At 37.9% G+C, this 22380-nt stretch overlaps 1 protein-coding gene across 1 annotated transcript in view; it reads left to right on the top strand.

The window, feature by feature from the left end:
* The window catches only part of DRD2 (dopamine receptor D2), a 272797-nt gene extending 250929 nt beyond the window's left edge, over positions 1-21868 (top strand). The window contains exons 8-9 of the mRNA XM_063437078.1: positions 18600-18939; positions 20646-21868. Of these exons, the coding sequence (XP_063293148.1) occupies positions 18600-18939; positions 20646-20833 (528 nt within the window). The 3' untranslated portion in view covers positions 20834-21868. The remainder of the gene's footprint in view (positions 1-18599; positions 18940-20645) is intronic.
* Positions 21869-22380: the final 512 nt, after the last annotated feature.

The following is a 22380-nucleotide window of genomic DNA, read 5'->3' as shown; positions in this document are numbered from 1 at the left end:
GTCTCTGAGTAAATGCCAGAGTGGACATTAAATGCATCAGATTCAATTACATATAATATGCCTGAATGCCCACGCTGGAATGAGACTGCTATAATAAAGGTCTCCTGTTTTTCAAAGATTTTTTTTGTGAATCTATGGAATTTTTTTTTTTTTTTAGAAACTCAGCATGCTCACTTAACTTCATGTTTCTTTTAGTCCGAGATACAAGATCCCAGATAGGCCCTTTTGAACTTTTTACAAGTTTAACCCCTTAAGGACCAAACTTCTGGAATAAAAGGGAATCATGACGTGTCAGACATGTCATGTGTCCTTAAGGGGTTAAATATGATTGCTTTGTGCTAATACATGTTGAAACCTCGTAAAAGCTTATTGCGCTTTCTAACTAATAGACAATGTCATCAGTGCCTGCTAGAGTACAAATATCTCGCTAATCAAGGATGCTCCCACACCTCCTCCTACCTGCCTCATCCATCTAGAACCTTTTACTGCTTCGTCCTAAGAGAACACTATGTTCTCAGTAATGCACACACGTATTCGCTAGTACACAGTATCTAACTCTCTTTTAAAACCATTCAGCAGTTTTTAAACTAACCTTCTGAGTCATTATCGTGACGAATTAAAAACACAAATCAAATTCTTTCTCTATCATGATGAATGCACAATTATAAAATAATTCATTATGTTATCAATGATGTAATATAATGGTAAACATTAAAGGAATTATGGCAAAATATTCCTAGTGCAAATTACAATTTATGTAAAAAATCTTGAAAGACAAAATTGACTAAAAGAATCTTATTTTTCTTGCTTCTAAATATGTGTTTCCATGTGTTTAAACAATGCAATTGAGAAAATTAATTTAAATAATTTGGGCCTTTTATTTGTACATATATATTGCTATTTGTCCAGTTTTGCCATTTTTTCACACTAGATGCAAAGTGCATGTTGTTTTCGTGTTACAATTGTTTTATATGTATAAAAGCCCAAAGACATTTATCCTTCGTTCTTTCATGACTCAAAACATTGTGCATCATTAACATTTGTGTTTGGTCCCGAAGAAAATTCAGAAACAAAGTTGCCATTCTATTTGATAGTTTTCTATACAAATCCAGTTACCTCATTAACTGAAAGAGAAATAAAAAGAAAGAAAAGTGTACCCATATATGGTTGTCAAATTAATGTTCCTTTTTGTTTTATGTAAAAATACCACCATTAGTGATGTCGCGAACATAACATTTTCGGTTCGCGAACGGCGAACGCAAATTTCGGCAAATGTTCGCGAACCCGCGAACTGGGCGAACCGCCATAGACTTCAATAGGCAGGCGAATTTTAAAACCCACAAGTTGTTTCAAGGGGACTAACACCTGGACTGTGGCATGCAAACTCCGATCCGCGGCTGCATCTTGCAGCCGCTTAGTAGTGGCTGCTCACTGTAAAAAACCCCCACAAAAAAACAACCTATTGGCTCCCACCCCTGTGCAATGGGTGGGGGCCATAAATTACAATGGGGGAGGGGACCTACTGCCCTCCCCCCGGCCCCCACCCTTGAGTGGTGGGTGGGGGTAATAAAGATAATGAGGGGGGACCTACTGTCCTCCCTCCCAGCCCCCACCCCTGGGCGGCAGGTGGGGGCCATAAATTACAATGGGGGGAGGAGCTACTGTCCTCCCCCTGGCCCCCACCCCTGGGCGGCGGGTGGGGGCCATAAAGATAATGAGGGGGGACCTACTGTGCTCCCCCTGGCCCCCACCCCTGGGCAGCGGGTGGGGGCCATAAAGATAATGAGGGGGGGGACCTACTGTGCTCCCCCCACCCCTGCGCGGTGGGTGGGGGCCATAAAAATAATGAGGGGGGGACCTACTGTCCTCCCCCCGGGCCCCCGCCCCCACCCATAAATCACAATGGGGGGGACCTAATGTCCTCCCCCGTGGCCCCCACCCCTGAGCGGCGGGTGGGGGCCCTAAATACTAAAAATTGGGGGGAACTAAGGTCCTCCCCCCTGGCCCCCACCCCTGAGCGGTGGGTGGGGGCCCTAAACACTAAAAAGGGGGGACCTCAAGTCCTCCCCCCTGGCTCCCACCCCTGAGTGGCAGGTGGGGGCCCTAAATACTAAAATGGGGGGGGACCTAATGTCCTACCCCCCGGCCCCCACCCCTGAGCGGCGGGTGGGGGCCCTAAATACTAAAAAGAGGGGGGGGACATAAGGTCCTTCCCCCTGGCCCCCAACCCTGAGCGGTGGGTGGGGGCCCTAAATACTAAAAATGGGGGGGACCTAATGTCCTCCTGGCCTCCACCCCTGAGCGCCGGATGGGGGCCCTAAAAAAATGTCCCCCCAGGTGACTAGTGGTCCCAGAAACCCCTAGGGGCCAGGGGGGAGGACATTAGGTCCCCCCTTCTTATTATTTAGGGCCCGCACCCACCACTCATGGGTGGGGGCCGGGGGGAGGACAGTAGATCCTCCCCATATCATTAAGTAAACTTTGACAACCCCCCCACCCCCACCCCCGAGCGGCGGGTGGGGGGGTTGTCAAAGTTTACTCAATGATATGGAATAGAGGGCGGACCGAACATCGCATATGTTCACCCGCCGTGGCGAACGCGAACAAGCGATGTTCACCAGGAACTATTCGCCAGCGAACTGTTCGGGACATCTCTAACCACCATCCTCTGTAGACTGTTCTTTAACATTGCTTTGTGTATAATGTAGCATTTGTTGTACATAATTATACTGAATTCATAACAGAAATACAAATGAAATGTTTTGTATAGAAATAAAAAATTAACTTTTTCATTAGGCTATTTTGTGAGATTTGAATGGTACAGTACAGCATTGTATGGTACAACACAATATTTTTCCTTGTCACTAGTGATGTCCCGAACAGTTCACCAGGAACCTTCGCCAGCGAACATAGCGTGTTCACGGTCGTGAACACGTGCAATGTTCGGTCCGCCCCTATTCGTCATCATTGAGTAAACTTTGACCCTGTACCTCACAATCAGCAGACACATTCCAGCCAATCAGCAGCAGACCCTCCCTCCCAGACCCTACCACCTCCATGACGAATAGGGGGCGAACCGAACATCGCGTGTGTTCGCGACCGCGAACACGCTATGTTCGCCAGCGAACGGTTCCCGGCGAACTGTTCGGGACATCACTACTTGGCACCTTTTAAGAGTAACCAGTTTGTATGCTCCAATGTGGACATTTGGCTCAACCTCTACTCTTTTTCTGAATTTCAAATTCAAAGTTATTAAATCAACCAAAAAGCAAAGTAACACATTTCCACACGTTTGTCATTTGTATTATTTAATGCTCATACAGGCTAGTCTGTATTGCTAGTTACTGACTACTTTCCTCAGTTAATGTTCTTTTCTTAAATATTGTTACTTTTGTTTATCCTAACATCTACCAGACAAGCAATAATTTTCAAGTCTAATTATTCCGCTGACTAAGCAACAAAGCAAAAAAGCAACAAAGCAAAGTGAGATAACAACTAACTGGTACATTCTAAACCAATTTAACTGAGTTGGAGAATCTTTTCTGAATTGGCATGTTTTGCCTACATGTAGCAAGATAGTTCTAAATGCACCTTGACATTCTGCTTATTGAAAGACTCCTTCAAAGTCAACTTCAACACACACCACACCCCCACCAAGTCATATTTGATGTAAAAAAAGCAAAAAAAAATAATAATAAAAAAAAATAAAAAAAAATAATATATATATATATATATATATATATATATATATTAACTTTATCAGTACACAGTACACAGCTTTCCTAGGGACCTCCACAGATGGTACCCCTTTAAACAGCTAACATATATCACATATAACAGGGCTACATCCGGGAATCTATAAGAAAATGAGCAGCAAATAGTGTAATATATACAGTCTATGCTACTATTAATACACTCACAAAATAGTTGAAAATCAAGCACTTCTGGTGACTTCCCGAATGGTTATGGGGCCTGAAGAACCCACACCCTTCTCAGTCTGTGATAGCTGCAGATTCCACCAATTCACCAGGATTCAATGTAGGTAATAAAGTGGATTTATTAAAATGTTGGTATAAAATAATATTAAAATAAATGTAATATGTTGGTATACAATAATAAAATAAGCTTGATTTTATTATTATAGTATACCACCATTTTAATTAATTTTAATTTGCTTTAATACTTGCTTTAATTTGCTTTAAGACCCACGAGAAGTCCTATTGATTTGGCAGCATACAAATAGCAAATATGTTGGTAAAGCTCTTTCAACTCTTACTTTTATGCACAAATTACAGGACCTTTTATTTAACTGTATAGTGTCTTTATTAATCTGCAAAGTATAAAAAAGTACCCTTTCCACTATATACTATAAACTAACAAATATAAATACATAGTCATCATCTTCTTTATAGAACCATTTTAAAGAAACTAGTTTTCCAGTCAATTACCTTTTTAGGTACATCATTTTAAATGCAATGGTAAACGTTTTGAAGTTGATTGCACCTGTTTTTAGTTTTAGAACGTACAACTCTGTGATTAGATTGTTGCAACTTCATGTCTTAATTTATATTAATATATCATTATCGGCTTTGCAACCGAAAATTTGCAATTTTGAAACCTAATGGTATTCATCCATAACATATAAAAATTCAGGAGGATATTTGCTTGTTTCTTGAATTGATGTTGTTCAAGATGTTTCTTTACTAGATTAAGCCAAAGGGTATTTTATCATCCACACATTAAATTGTTTTAGTTTGCCATCACTGAGTTTTAGTGAAATAAATCTCCTAACATATGTTGAATTCAATTTTACTGACAACAGGAGATTAAATCAAAGAAGACCTTATGCTCTATCATCCATGAGGCAAGGTCTTCATGACACTTTAAACAATGCTATTTGATTGGTCCAAAAAATATTAATAGAGCACACTCATCATACTTTATTTCAACACAGATAACACAATGGGCTTGGGGAAGCATCATTCCCATTCTCCCTTGGTTCCTTGACAACTGTTAAAGAAATGTATGAGTATAAAATCTTGGAGGACAGAGCTTTTCAGTAGAATATAAATGTATTATGAATATATGACCAACATATTTTTGGTGCATTCACATTTCTATTGTCCAAAGATATATTGTAGACAATATTTTTCAGTAATATATTTCTGGTATTTCTGGCCGCATTTATGGCTACATTATTCACTGTATGTTTGTTTTCCATTGCCTTCCTTTGATTTTTTTCATGTGCTCTGTAATGCAACTACAGTTCCCTTAGGCTCTGCATCTCCTATGAACTATGATCCTAATGGTTTTCTTTAAGACAGACAATTCTCCATTGGCAAGGGTTCTTCAGTAATGCAATATTACATGTTGATTAACTGATCATTTGATACCTGCTGAAAAAATATACTAAGCGTAGAGCAATGTATTCACTTTTATTTGTTGTTGTTGAGTTACTATTGCATTTTACTTTGCCTTATTTGCATCCTATTACTTGTGGATCCCTTGCTCACAATCCATCAAGAGTTATCTCTCGCTCATTTGTGAGTCTAAACAACTCATCTTAAGTTGCTGTGTTGGTTGCACAGAGGAAGCCTATCTGACATTTTAGCTGTACATTATCCCCCATCTAATATGCTAACATTATGGGGATTTGTTTCATATAGTAAATGTAATCCATAAAATGTTTTTGAAAGCTTGTAAGTAAGCATTTTACAAAAAACAACACAAAACAAAACTTTTTGTTTTTACTCTTGCGGAGTGTCTTTTACACTTTAGTCAGTAGCAGATTTGAGATAATAGTTCGGAAGAATTTTAGTAGCTAAAATGTAATTATTTATGAATTTATTTTCCCGCTTTTGGTTGACATTCATAAAGCTGGTGTAAAAATGAATACAATTCCTGACTAATTCCATTCCTCAATTATAGACATTCATGGAAGAGGCATCATCATTACTTGGCCCAGTAGTAATATTTACACTTTGTAACATCCTTTTTCAAAAATTCAGCTTAGCAAATGCTTTCAACATATTCTTACTTCCTGCTCCCTGGACAAACTGTCCTCTAACAAAATAAAGAACTATTGCACAATAAACTGATTTATCCAATGCATAAACCAGATGCAGTGAATGTTTATTTTTTACAGTTAGATTGCTAGCTGTAAGCAAATATAAGCAAAGATTAGCAAAAACGTAAGCCCAGTTTAGCCAATTATAGGTTTGCCCTGCATCTAGAGACATACATAAGCATTTATTTTTCAATGAGGCCACTAGGTTTAAGACGTCTAATAGCTTTGTCATGTTATCTGACCCCTGTTTTAGCAAGCATGGCTTGGTTATTGTGTCTGTCAGGTATAATTTCAGAAAGCTTACTGGCCAATAAATTTGCATCGGCTTTTGTTTGGCAGTTAAATAGGAGATAGGACCAACATTCTGGCAGATCTGAAATAGATTCCCCTGGTTTTGGAAGGATAATAATATGAGCATTTCCTTGAGCATAATCTCTGAGATTCTTATATAGATCAATATCTATATTTTTTTAAATGATTTTATTTTTATTATTATTTCTTATTGTATTTTAGTTTGTAATAACAGGTTAATATTTTAATAGATTGCGTGCTAATTTCTGCTGCTTTTTCCCTCTGGAGTTTTGTACTCAAAGGACCGGTCCAATTATCCCCTTACTGTTCACCTCGATTGTTCACATTTAACCTCCCCTTAACTGTCAATTATGTATTTAATCTTACTCAGATTTGATTCCATTGTCTTGAGAGAAGTCCCTGTTGAGGACTGAAGTGCTGATATTTCATGTCTGATTAAAACTGTGATGGAGACCAATGGTCCAGCAGTTTATGAATGCCTCTAGAACCCAACAATTATTTTCCCCTTTATACTTATTTAAGCATTATTTATCTTTTATTTGTAATTTTTGTTTGAATTAAGGCTAGGATTTAGGTAAGAGCTTAGTTTTTCTTTGATCTTAGGGCAGCACTGATCCGGTGGAGATTGGTGGGAGTCACATTACTGGGCAATAGATAGATAGATAGATAGATAGACAGACACATGCTATAATATAGTACTAAACTTAATGAATGGATATTTGCTATGACACCTCTGTGCTTATTATAAAGGGGTAAATGATGTAAAAAATTTTTAAATACTTGTTCTCAAATCTTGCTACGAATTTCATAGGGGGTGTATGGTCATCTGACAAAACATTCATCACTAGAATCGCTGGTAGCCTTGGGGAGCATAGGGTCCATCACTAGGGAATGTCTCGAGGTCTGGTTTCATTGTTTCTCTGCAAACCTTTCCATTATCTAATTTCCCACAAGAAATCATCCCAGAAAATGTGTGTGTACATAATAGCAATAAGAATGATTGTGTATAATCACACATAAATCACATGTGCAATTACTTACGGGCAAGTCGGATTATTATTGTATACATATAAGCAAATCAGTTCTTCATCAAAAAAATAGTGTATTTTTCATTATTTGCAAATAGAAAGGAGAGTTTCCTACCTTTATATCTAATCAATACCAATTTCCTTATTTCCTTCTTTTTACTTTCCACTGATTTTACTTAGAACTTTTAATAATTGATTCACCGTGATTACATGATACTGTAGGAAATGTACTGAGTCCCTGTTCCTCTAGCAACAGCAATTTCAGCTCTGTACTGTATATTCAATAGCAATGCTTCATTTAATGTAATTTCCTTAGTGATTACTTCAGTTCCTCTGTATCCTATTTGTTTAATCAATTAAACATATTTTACATCACCAGTTGGCAAAAAAACTGTTCTTAGTTTGAAGACTTGACATTTGAAGTCTATAATTTGAGTGATATGAGTCTTTATATGGGTTTCAGTCTATTATCCTAAATATCAAGTAAGGAATACTGAGTAATGTGTGTGGAACCCTATTTTTATTACAAAGTAACTGCCAGGATAAAACTAATGACAGTTCACAGATAATTAACCATTTCATATCAACCCTCTCGTTATATAGCCTTTCACTTAAGTAAACTTTTATTAGAATGCTTAATTTAATTTTTTTCTGTGATACTTTTCTCATCCCATACGATAAATACTTAGTTTATTTGTCTAAATATTTAAAGGATCACTATAGGGTCAGGAACACAAAGATGTATTCCTTACCCTATAGTACTAAACACACCATATAGGCGGCTTGCCCCCCCCCCCCCCCCCTTGCCCTCCCTATAAATGTTTAAAACTCACCTTATTTCCAGCACCGCGCGGGTCCACCGGCGCTGGCTCCGCCCCTTTGTGACATCATCCAAATGGGCGATTTTTAGCCAATCCATTGCTTTCCCTATGGGAAAGCATTGGATTGGCTCAAATTGGCAAGGGGCGGGGTCAAATGCCATTTTGACCAATCAGGGCCTCCTCATAGAGATGCATCCCTCGTCCGTTAAATGTTTACCCAGTCTCCACTCCTTCAAAAAATCATTAAAAACCCACTTCTTCATAAAAGCGTATCAATTAAACTGTTAATAGCTCCCTACTGATTCCTCTCTTGCAACTTTCATTAGCCTAATACTATCCTTACCTTTTGGGTCGCTTTACCCCACTCCCTCTAGCATGTAAGGGAGGCCCTTAACCCCTCTGTGCATGTGTGTCCAACTTGTCTGGTTACAACTACATGTTTGTTCGTCCACCCACTGTAAAGCGCTGTGGAATTTGTTGGCAGGATATAAATAATAACATAATAATAATAATAAAATAAACTTTATTTGTATTTAGGCTGTGTGAGTCACAGCCAGGGTGTGACTAGGGCCACATAAACAGAAAGTTATTTAACTCCTGAATGGTGGCAACTTGAGCAGTCTGAGAGCAGGGGCAGGGTTTTGGTACTTTGAGTACCCCTTTATCAGCCTGGGGACCCCTGACATTTATTTTCTTATTATATATTGCTTTATTTTATGTAACAATTCATAACTTTGTTTTGTAATAGAGTAACTGGATCTGGATTGATACTTGTTTATTAGTTTATTTGTTACTATGCCTGGCATAATTATGTACTAGATTTTAGGATTATACTCATTAAAATAAGACAGCATGATTCCATGCAGTACTACATACTAGCAGTGTGTGATATTACTACCAAGCATTAAAAAACACTCCACAAATATAAAGCACTTCAGCTTATTTTCATTTTATAAAAGTGCCAATTTTCTTAGATGTGCTATTCTTCTTTGGAATGATTCTAAAATAATCCCTACTATTAAACAAAGAAGGGTTTTGTATGTTTGTTTAGGATTAATAGTTGTAATAGTGTAAATGTACTGGAAGTGCTTATGTCCGGAGCTGATTGCGTAAAGGATTTGCAACCTCTTCGACTTTTAAAATATATAAGTATGGCATATAAAACATTTAGGTCTATATGCAAGGCCATTTTGCATGCAACTCTACAATAAAAACAAAAAGTCAAAAAATAAAAAAAATATAAAATATGATGAAGAAAAAAAACCAAAACACTTTTTCGAACTATGACCCACAAAAGCTGTTACGCATCTACAACCGCCTAAACACAGCCATGCTAAATAGTTTCTAAATTTTGTCCTGAGTTTAGAAATACACAATGTTCTTAGCTTTTTTTAAAAAAAATTATAGGGAAATAAGTACAAGTAGCACTTGTAGCTATTTTCAAACAATTATTTTTTTTCAAAATTAATGAGTCACATTGTAACACTAATATCTGTCAGTAATCCCTGAATAACCCTACACATTGTATATATTTTTCAAAATAATAAAACCTAAGGTATTAAAGTGGGGTATTTTGACTCTTTTCATGCAACCATTTTACCACCAATCTATGCCATATTTATAAAAAACAAAAAATAATTGGTGATTTTTGTGACACACATAGAAATTTACGAATACATGTACTGAGAACTTTAAGTGTTACTGCCAAAGAACACCCCAATATGTGTTCAGCAACATCTCCTGAGTACAGTGATACCATCCATGTTAAGGGGTGTCAGTATCTCTGGGGGCTAAAAGACCTTATTTGGAGGGTGCGCATTCCAGTTATCCAACTTGGAATTTTCCCAGCTAGTCATCATGCACCCATGTCCTATTTGAGACATTTTGGAAGCCGGCCAATGTAATTTACCCACTTCATACAATATATTTTTAAAAGTAGACACCCTAGGGTATTTCAAATGGTGGTAATTTACACTTTCCATGCACTAATTCTACCACGATTCTTTGTCAAGCTTTAGGGTAGTAATTTTTTTTGCTGGGCCTATGTTGCCTTTGAGACCGTATAGCAGCTTGGAAATGAAAATTAACCCCATCATGGCATATCATTTGTAAACGTAGACAACCCACGGTATTCAAAATGGGGTATGTCCAGTCTTTTTTGGTAGTCACTTAGCCACGAATGCTGGCCAAAATTAGCATTTTTATTTGTTTTTTGCATTTAAAAAACAAAACAAAAAAAACCTGCACTTTTACTGGTCATTTCATCATCGTGATATGTTTTACTGTTTTAAACACTCATATTTGTGTTCAGCAAAGTCTCCCGAGTATAACAATACACCCCATGTACAGGTTTTATGGTGTTATTGAAAGTTATAGGGTCAATATAGGGCTTGCCCAATTCACTTTGCCAGATTGGTTTGCTTGGCCTGTGTTGCATTTTGAGACCATATGGTAGCCCAGAAATGCCAAATAACCCCATCATGGCATACCATTTTCAAATGTAGATTACCCAGGGTATTAAAAATGGGGTGTATCCAGTCTTTTGTAGTAGCAACTTAGTCACAAACACTGGCCAAAGTTAGTGTTTTTTTTTTTTTTTTAATACATTTTTGTATACATATATATATATATATATATATATATTATTTTACACACACACATATATATATATATATGTGTGTGTGTGTGTGTGTGTGTGTGTGTGTGTGTGTATATATATATAGTTTGTATATTGTATTTTTGTAATATTGGATCCTATTGTAACAATGTTTTGCGGACAAAGACCCAGGACTTGAAAACGAGGGAAATCTCAATGTATCCATCCTGGTAAAATATTTTATAAATAAATAAATATATCTAAATATATTTATGCACACACACACACACACATATAGTACATGTGTGTGTGTGTGTGTGTATATATGTATGTATATATATATATATATATATATATATATATATAAACAGAACAAAATGAGAGCACTCCATGGATTTGGTGAATCAAAGTCTAGCGGTCTTTATTAAGACGGTCGAAACTTTGATTTTTATGCGTGTTATTTAATATATTTTTTTTGATTCACCAAATCCATGGAGTGCTCTCAATTTGTTCTGTTTATATTACTGCACAGAGAAGCACCTGGTAGTTACTATCTAGATTATTTTTGTTTGGGATGAGTGCCAGAAATTGTTGTGTTTTATATATATATATATATATATATATATATATATATATTTATTCAAAACACAAGCATCAAAAGATTTATTAATCACACGACAATACTGTTAAACTATTTTTTTATCGCTGATTTAAAACATAAATGTTAATCTTTAACTTCTAAAGGTTAATGAACATTTTCAAATTGGCATATAATTGAGGTAGGTATCTAGGCCTGGTGCATATATATAGTTGATACAATGTTAAACAAAAATCTGCTCACCAGTCAAGCAATAAGACTTGCAGTGATGTTACTACCGTAAAGGATTCTGGGTGGGCATATGCAAATTAGTTTAACAAATAATTACATTTTTGCTTAATTCCATTTTAAACATGGATTCCTTTGAGTCTGTGTTTGCTGTATACAATAGCTTTGAGACACAACTTAGGAAAAGATGGAAAGCCAGTGAACCACTCATGTGGTTATAATATAAATGAAAAAAAAAAATGAAAAAAAAAATATATATATATATATGTATATATATATACACACACACATTTATTCTACATATATATTTAACTATTAACGACATAATTATGTGATTTTATTAATTATAATTTGAGGGACCTGCCTGACAACCCAGACAGACAGTCCAGAGAATTTAATTGGCAAGCCCTATATTTAACCCCGTAACTTTAGAAAAAAAAACATTAAAACCTTTACATGGGGGGTATTGTTATACTCAGGAGAATTAGCTGAACACATATATGAGTGTTTCAAAAATTTTATTTATCACAACGATGATATCAACAGTAAAAGTGCATTTTTTGTTTAAAAAAATGCAAAAAACAAATAAAAATGCTAACTTCGGCCAGCGTTTGTGACTAAGTGGCTACTACAAATGACTGGGAGTACCCCATTTTGAATACCGTTGGTTGTCTACATTTGAAAATGGTATAACATGATGAGGTTCATTCACATTCCTTGGCTTACATATGATCTCAAAAGGTAACATTGACTTAGCAAACCAATTTGGCAAGCCCTATATTGACCCTGTAACTTTCCAAAACACCATAAAACCTGTACATATGGGAATTGTTATACTCAGGAGACTTCGCTGAACACAAATATGAGTGTTTAAAACAGTAACACTTATTGCAACGATGAAATAACCAGTAAAAGTGCAGTTTTTGAGGGAAAGAAATGCAAAAAACAAATAAAACACTTACTTTGGCAAGCATTTTTGGCTAAGTGGCTACTACAAAAGACTGGACATACCCCATTTTGAATACACTGGGTTGTCTACTTATTCAAATGGTACGTCATGGTTGGGTAATTCTCCTTTCTGGGCTGCCATACTGTCTCAAAGGCAACTTTCAAATAGCATTTTACAAAAACAAAAAATTGCAATCTTATGTTAGACCCTGTAAGATTCCAAATCACCATAAAACCTGTACTTGAGGGGTACTGTTGTACTCGTGAGACATTACTCAACACAAATATGAGAGTTTTAGAACAGTAAAGTGTAGTATACTGATAATATCATCATGGGATTTCTACTTTTACAAATGGTATGCCATGATGGGGTTAATTTTCATTCCTGGGCTGTCATACGGTCTCAAGGGCAACATAGGCCCAGCAAACCAATCTGGCAAATGTCAATGTACACACATGGAAAAGGGGAAAGCATTTAACCCCTGTAAGTTTGCAAAAACCCATAAAACATGTACCACGGGGTGCATTTGGACTCAGGAGATGTTGTTGAACACATATTGGGTTCTTTGTCAGTAACACATAACAGGAACTGAGAATCCATGCCTAAAGTACAATGTGAGTGAAAAATAATACAAAAAAATGACGACCCAAAAGTTTAACAAAGACTGGTAGTAGAATTAGTGCATGGGAAGTGTTAAAATACCACCATTTGAAATACCCTAGGGTGTCTACTTTTAAAAATATATTGTATGAAGGGGGTAAATTACATTGGCCGGCTTAAAAAATGTCCCAAATAGGACATGTGTGCATGATGACCAGCTGTGAAAATTCCAAGTTGCAAATCTGGAATGTGCACGGTAAAAATAAAATACATGTAAAAAATAGCATGCCTAAATATAAAAATAATAATAATAAAATATCCACTCTCCTCTTTTGTCAGAAACGTGTTTCGCCATCCTTTCGGCTTCCTCAGTCTGAGCCGAGAAGGACGGCGAAACGCGTTTCTGACAGAAGAGGAGAGTGGATATTTTATTATTATTATTTTTATATTTATGCATGCTATTTTTTACATGTATTTTATTTTCCGTTCAAATAAATTGGAATTTTAAGTACTTACACTCCATCTCCTCCCTATATTTGGTATCTGGTTGAGGGAAGTGTCACCTATAATTTGACACTGATGCCTGCAGTACTTAGAGCCAGTTTCCAAAAGGCTCTATAAAAGATACAATCCACAGACAGGAACATCCTCTATCCCTAGGTGTTACTGCCTACCTTAAAAGGCACGTTGGCTGATGTGTTTAGAGCCTATACCCTTATAAAAGGCTCTTTACAATGTGAGTTTCCCTTTTGTATTATATATTTTCCACTAAAATTATCTGACAGTACTACTCTATATATCTCTTTTTCTTGTTTACTTTGCATGTATACCCCGTGCCTATTGTAAGGGGTAAGTGCATAAGGAACACTAGTATTACACTTTTAGCGCTGCACCTATATCAAGTTGGTTTGAAGTTTGTTGCATTCTGACTCACTGCTTGGTATTTTGTTTTTCTTTTGGTTTCACAATTATAGTGGTTTTGAAGTATCCCCTAAAAGTGCATATAGCAGCTACACCAAATAATCTGCACCAAATAAGTGTTAAGCACCTTCATTTTAGCCACACCTATTTTGTATCTTTCTAGTGGTAAAATGTTTGCATTAAAAGAGTCAAAATACCCCAAGTTTAATACTTTAGATTGTCTTACTTTTAAAAATATATGTGAAGGGTTATTCAGAAATGTATAAACAGCCCTGATCCTTAACGGTAAGAAAGTTAAAAAAACATTCAGGAATATTCCCTGTTACTTTACAATAATTCAAAGTTAATTTAAAATTTTAGGCTACATTAGCTAAGCTGAAAACACAGCAGACTTTGGGAATGTTTTTAATTTGACTTTTAAAGCCTAACATTTGATTTTGATATTTAATTATTAACACTCCTTACTCTAGTGCATTTAATAGCTGTGATATTTTTCAAACTGTTAACAAAGTGCCCGGAGCTGGAGCAAAGCGTGTTCAGTTTTATCAGGCATGTGGTGTATAATCCACCCCACCACCCTTTTTGCATACACAGTTTGCTAATTTTCCCTGTCTATCTGCCAATATTGTTTCATGTTTTTTTTCACATGGATAATAAACAGAGATCTTTTTATTGTCACTGCCTTTCTTTATTTTGTTCTAAAGGTGGAGTGCAACCTTTGATTATATCATTTATTTCTTGTGACTTTTTCCAAACCCTTATGAAACCCTTATGAGTAGAGATGTCCCGAATAGTTCGCTGGCGAATAGTACCTGGCGAACATAGCTTGTTCGCGTTCGCCATGGATGGCGAACATATGCGATGTTCGGTCCGCCCCCTGTTCGTCATCATTGAGTAAACTTTGACCCCGTACCTCACAGTCAGCAGACACATTCCAGCCAATCAGCAGCAGACCCTCCCTCTCAGACCCTCCTACCTCCTGGACAGCATCCATTTTAGATTCATTCGGAAGCTGCATTTTTTTTTTTTTTAGACAGAAGTGTGTTATATTTGAGCATGCTAGGCTGAACGTGCGTATATCATGGCTAGTTGCACTGAGGGTATGAGAATATAGCAGTACATTGTTGTGAAAGATGGCTGTCATGTTTAGGGTGTAGCTTGCACGTTATCAACTGTGTATTTATATCAGCAGCTCCACCACTAGTTATAAATCAAGTGTGAGTCGCCCCATGAGATGAGACTAGTGAATAACATAATACATGAACGGTTGAGGTAAAGGCATGTAAGGAACTACGACAATAAACTCTTTAGGAGGTGAAATAATTACATGTTTAAACGCTTGCTACTTTACGATTAGTTAATGTGCAGAGAGCAGTTCATGTGATCAAAGGCATGGTGTGGAAGATCGGCTATAGTGGGACATGCTTGGCAGGCTGCTGTTTACTGCTTGTGCTCATCTGATCCCTTCTGGGTGCCAGGTGCAGACCCTGGGAGTCCCTGATACCTGGAACAACAAAGGCAAATATCTGGCTGAGTGGCGGGTTCGCGGCTTGAGGTGGTGGAAGCTTGTTTTGTCGGGTGGTCGGATCTGTTCCGGTGGTGCTTCACATCCGGTGCGGGATTGTGGTGGCTTAAGGTGGAGGCAAGTGCTTGACATGGGGCAGGCTTTGCATTTCTGTTTGTGCCTCCGGTCCCGTCTTTGACGCCTTTTGCGTTGGTGGATTTTAATGGGGACTGCTTCGCTTAGCTGTGGTGGGGCTTCCTGCTTGTTATTTGCTTCCAAAATTGATTAAAGTCTGTCCAGCTTAGACTCAATATCCTGCCATGCTTTGCTGGTACCAGGAGGACACGCGGCTGCCGCCATATTGGGAGACTCGCAGATGAGTATGTCAGCCTGGGCGGCTGTGCTCTGTGTCCATTAGCTCCAGACAGCCTCTCAGGGGTGGACTGGGATAACCCCCACCGGTCCGAGGGGGGGTAACGGAGCTCCTGCCAGGAAGTAGCTGCTCCTAGGCATCCACAGGATCGGGAGATCGTCCGCCTCTCCCGCCTCTCCCGCCCGGTGAGCACCAGGCCACACTTGCCACGCGGAGGTAAGTAAGACTCTGTCGAGTTGCTGACCACTATTAAGCATGTCGGGTCGGTCAGGTAGGAGCAACATTGCTGGGTCATCCCCTTCTGGGGTGAAATTAGCTTGTTGATAGCTGCTTAAAGTGAGATATTGAGGGAGCTCACACGAAGTGCGTCTTTCCTCCATGACAGCTAGGCCCCTTCCCCCGGAAGCTGCATTCTTAGTGAGAGGAGGGACAGTGTAGCTGCTGCTGATTTAATAGGGAAATTGATAGCTAGGCTAGTGTTTTCAGTGTCCACTACAGTCCTGAAGGACTCATCTGATCTCTGCTGTAAGGACAGCACCCCAAAAAGCCATTTTTAGGGCTAGAACATCAGTCTGCCAGTGTGTGTGTCAGGCTCACAGCGTATACTGTGCCCACTTACCCAGTGCCACCACTCATATCTGGTGTCACAATAGCTTGCATTTAAAAAAAACAAACTTTTTTGACTGTAATATAATAGCAGTCAGTTTCCTTCACACGTGTGCATTTCAGGGCCTGCCAGGGCACAGTGTCACACCAGTGCAGCTCATATCTGGTGTAACAGTAGTGTACATTTAAAAAAAAAAAAGCAGTTTGTTGTCTGCAAGCGTGTGTGTCAGGCCTACAGCGTCTACTCTGCCAACTTCTGCCAGTGCACAGTGCCACTCATATCTGTTGTCACAGTAGCTTGCACGCATAGTACCACTAATCGAAAAAAAAATGACAGGCAGAGGCAGGCCACCCCACAGGGGTCGTCGTGGTCGTGGTGCTGTGATTCCCTTTGGCCCTAGAATAATGCCCAGTGTTCAGAGGCCACGTACCTTGAACTCAAAAAGTTCTGAGGACATAGTTGACTGGCTAACACAGGACACCCAATCTTCTACAGCTTCTGCTCGGAACCTTGACGCACCATCCTCCTCCAGCTTAGTTTCGGGCACCTCTCAAGTTACCACTTGCCCGCCTGCCGCCACCACCAACACTAGCACCACAGCCGCTTTACTTGATCTGTCAGAGGAGTTATTTACACATCAGTTGGAAGAAATGAGTGATGCGCAACCATTATTGCCAGAGGATGTAGATAACAGGGATATGTCTCAGTCAGGCAGCATTACACACATGGACATACGGTGTGATGATGATGCTGCTTCCTTTGCTGATTTGTCAGATACAAGTGAAGCGGTTGAAAATGACGATGCGTCCGTGGATGTCATGTGGGTGCCCGCTAGAAGAGAAGAAGACCAGGGGGAAAGTTCAGATGGGGAGACAGAGAGGAGGAGGAGACGAGTTGGAAGCAGGGGGAGGTTGTCGCAAGGAGCTAGTGGCACAGTCAGACAGCATGCATCGGCACCCAGGGTCAGCCAGACAGCACGCCAATCAACGCATGCTGTTGCCACCACCAGAATGCCGTTATTGCAGAGCTCAGCAGTGTGGCATTTTTTTCGTGTGTCTTCCTCTGACAACAGTTTGCAGTGTTTGCGGGGCTTTAAACGGGGAGTTTGGTCTGTCACTGTGAAGCGGGCATAACCCTTACACTACCTGATCGATACAACATCATACCTGATGTTTTAAAGCACGTTATTCCAAACAATTTAGGAATGTTAGGTGATTTATGCCCTTTATGGATTAAAACCAGACTCTGCATCAACTATGTAATTTTCCATGGGAGTTTTGCCATGAATCCCAAACCGGCATGCCACAGTCCAGGTGTTAGTCCCCTTGAAACAACTTTTCCATCACTATTGTGGCCAGAAAGAGTCCCTGTGGGTTTTAAAATTCGCTTGCCCATTGAAGTCTTAGGCGGTTCGCCCGGTTCGCCCGTTCGCGAACATTTGCGGAAATTCGCGTTCGCCGTTTGCGAACGGAAAATTTATGTTCGCGACATCTCTACTTATGAGTACTGTGACTCCAGGTGTTCTGGATATTGACATTGGAATAGAAAGATAATAATGAGATCTTGAATTGTTGGTGGTCCCTGAGGGTTTGTTTGAGAATTGCTTGCTTCAAAATGTTTGAAATATATAAATTATTTTTTTTTCTGCGTTTCATTCATATTCTTTGGCAGATTGGCAGATTTATTCTGTGATATTTTTATAATCCTTAAATCAATTACTAATAGAGCAATATAAATCTAGTGGGAAAAGATGGCTATATAAATATAACAGGTCTTTAAATATCAACAAGGTGGACACCCAACACCCAACTCAATCCATTTGCAAAGTTTGACAACTTTCATTATTTAGATTTCATACAGTGACAAAAATATAATTTAGCTTTCAACAGATGATTTATAGTCTATGCATTTTTTAATATTATTGGAAATTTGCTTTGTTCTCAGAGGGTTGTGTATTCACTTTTCTGTATTATATAATATTTGATTCTTATTCAGGAAGCTGGAACCCACCAAGAAGAGATGGAGATGGAAATGATGTCAAGCACATCACCACCAGAGAAATCAAAACATAAGTCTGCTTCTCCCAACCACCAACATCTGGATGTACCTGCCCCATCTGACCAGTGCAACAATGCTGACTTACCTTCTCCAGCTGACAGTCCATATAAGACTGAAAAGAATGGACATCCAAAAGACAATGGAAAAGCAACTAAAGCACTTGAAATACAGTCAATGCCAAATGGAAAAACACAAACATCACTTAAAACTTTAAGTAAGAGGAAACTCTCCCAGCAGAAAGAAAAGAAAGCCACACAAATGTTGGCCATAGTACTAGGTAAGTCTGCATTTTTAAATAAACCATTTAATATTCCACATCAATAGAAAACAAATCTAGAGATTTGCATTTGTTAGGAATGTGGGTTAGTTCAAAACTTAAGCTTTCAAAACTTTAAAACAAAATCAACTTACGTCAAATAAAAATAATACAAATAAAATGAATATTAATGAATCTTTATATAGAACCTTTTTGCATATAACAACATATGATGAATTGGCATCTATCCTATTGTCAAGCGGTAGAAACTCATGGGAGAGAAGCCTTTCTGATGTAAAAAAAGAAAAAAAAGAAAAAAAAATTAAACAATTAAAGTGTGTGATGTATTTATATTACGTGTTGTTTAAAATTCTGTTTATGTTCCCTCCTGTACTTCCCAAGCCCCACCGAGCATTACTGTACCACATTATAATCTCAGCACCGTTGGTAATATCCAGGTTGTGGAGACAAACTGCCCCACCGGACATAGCAGCCATTAAAAAACAAATAAACCTAAACTGGTCATAAGAAAAAAATGAAAATGACACAATTCGGATCTAACCATATCTTGACCATGGCATATGACTGATGGACTAGATATAACACTGCAGAAGAGAAGCAACCCTTGTAAATACATGAATGAAAAATATTAAATCTAAGCTAAAACTGAAGGGTCAGGACACCCTACCACTCTGTCCCCTGTCCCCCCACCAGTTTATTTCTTTCATTAAGTTACTCATAGTTCTGTTCTATCACTTTACTTCATTAGACAGACTGTTAAAGGGAAAAACCTGCTGGTCAATGCTACATCAACGAACACGGTACTAGGATTAGTGATAGAATCACCTAAGCAATTGCACCATTGTTAATCGAGGCTAGTATTGCATTATTCATGTACTGTACTGTATGCTGTTGCTCTCTGCTGTGACTATGTAATGTTGCAAATACTCAATGATGCACACATATACCTTTTGGTTGATCATGCAATAAAAATTGTCAAATTGAAAAACAAATTGTAGCATTTGAAATAAATCTTCAACCTCATAAGGTACAGCAGAAAATTATAGCTTTGATTTATTAAACTTGCTAAATGATTCAATACTGTCAGAAAAAAAGTTTGCAAATTACTTACAGAAGCCACCATTAAAGACTTCTGGATTTTTTGTAGATAAATAATTTGGAAAGTTTATGAAAGAGTATTAAATCATTTTGGAAGTTTATTAACCTGCGTGATATATCCCTGCATTTTTTGTTACAATATATACCTTAATGACTATTAGTCTGAAACAAAATGATCATTTTCAATCTTGAAAGTAAGTAACTGCCGTAAGCTGTCACAATTAACAACAGTCAGTAGTTACTAGTCACTGCTTGTTACTGAGTGGTTTCTAACTTTGTTGCCATTTCATATTGGATGATCATCCATAACATCTGCTCACAGGTAACTTGACCACTTGCACGATAGGTGATATCTGGTAAAGCACATGTTATGTAAGTTGTCATGATAGCAACCACACATTGAAAGTGACATAAGCTCACCTTGATTATCTGTACTTTACCCTGTGATTGGTCTTACTCAGGCTTTTTCGCCAAATGCACACCTTTCTTTTGCTGTGTGGATTGCTCATTTAAATAACACATGCACTTTGCATACAGAGTCAATGATTTTAGACACTGTCTGTACTTCCTTCATTACAGTTTTATTGATATGTGTTTTTTTTTTGCAGGTGTCTTCATTATATGCTGGCTTCCTTTCTTTATTACCCATATCCTAAATATTCACTACAGCTTACCACCAACCATGTATAATGCATTTACTTGGCTTGGTTATGTTAACAGTGCCGTCAATCCTATCATCTACACCACGTTCAATGTTGAATTCAGAAAGGCATTCATAAAAATTCTTCACTGCTAGGAAATATACTGGAGAGTTAAAAAAAAATAATGAAGAACCCAAACAGGAAGCACTCTTTCTCCTATGGTGGTCCAAGCAGAATGCCACGTTTTCACCCAGGAGGCAGCCATATGTACTATTCGTAAAAGATTGTTGAATGAGCCACATGAGTGGTTAAGTCACCTGGAGACCAACATTGAGTTTTCAGCAACATTTTTACTTAACGTCATAATTACAGTAAGGATGTTCAACAAGTCACATATCGTATTGACAAGAAAGATCCAGTCATTGGGCAACTGAGCCTTAATGGTATTAAGACTTCACCTTTACTCACAATAAAGTCAAGTTTGTATTGATTCAGCCTTTGATAGTGAAACTAGTGAAATAAAGGGCAGACATATAACAAAATAATCGCAATCTCACCAAAGACAGTGCCATTTTGATCTCTTTTGTGCAATAGCAGATACAAAACTATCATTTGCATCTGAATCAGGGCACTGGGGCTTATTTTATTGTAATGTGATGTCCTCCACACAATGTAACTGTGTGATACGTGGGCTTTTCTACAGTTGCCAGCTCCAGCTACCTGGTGGAGGAGATGTTCTACTATAATGGTTAATGCAATGTGTAAATGATGCAGGAAAAGAATCAAGTGACAAAAGTGTATATACTGTACGTGAATGATCCGATAGAAGCCCAAGCCAAAAAATTATATAAATAAAAATCTGTTGTGCACGGTGTGTGTTATGTATAGAATAACCATTATCACACCATGCCTAAAGCTAAGGAATTGTAATATATAAAATACACTTGCTTCTGAAAGACCCAAATTGTTTTACAATCATTTTCATGTCAGTTTGATAAAATGTATCGGACAATTTTCACCACTGTATTAATGTAAGATCCATCAGAGATCTGGTGATACCTGTAACGAGTGTATTGACCGTTTTGCTGGCAGAAAAAAATACATCTAAATGTGCCAATATTCTCAATGCCTCCTAAAAAAACCAATATTGCATATGTGCAAAACAGCTTTTTTCCACAGCACTTTACATACTGTATTTTAAATTGAATCAGGAAGATAATTAATATTGAAATGTGTATTCACATTCACTGGATAAGCAGAGGTATGGAAGCTGAATTGAAATAACATTTCTACGTTAGCTGCTACGTTATTCAATAAAAGCCTTTTCACTAAAATGAGAGAAACTGCATACATTTGAATGCATTCTTTGCTGTATGATTACATAGAAACTAGAGTCGTTTCATGAATTGGAGTAAAAGTGCTCCAACGTAAAATATAGTGCATAGCAAGATATATTCACGAAAAGTCGGAGTCTACGGTTTTTATTTTTAACGTGAGAACATACATTGCTTGAGAATGTTGCTGTATAGGAAAATGTTAAAGTAGATACATGTCATAGCAATGGAAAGTTAGTAGCGAATATACGCAGTGAACAGCCGTTCACAGTCATACACCAATGCCTTTAAACCCAGTGAAGGTATCTTCTATTTGCTATTCTGGCAACACATATAGGCCTTCTGTTTATAGTTAAATATTCATTTGC

The sequence above is a fragment of the Pelobates fuscus genome, chromosome 11 (genome assembly GCF_036172605.1).
Source record: "Pelobates fuscus isolate aPelFus1 chromosome 11, aPelFus1.pri, whole genome shotgun sequence".
Classification (NCBI taxonomy): domain Eukaryota; kingdom Metazoa; phylum Chordata; class Amphibia; order Anura; family Pelobatidae; genus Pelobates; species Pelobates fuscus.
Note: the sequence above shows the minus strand (reverse complement) of the source record. Positions and strands in the feature narration are given on the sequence as shown.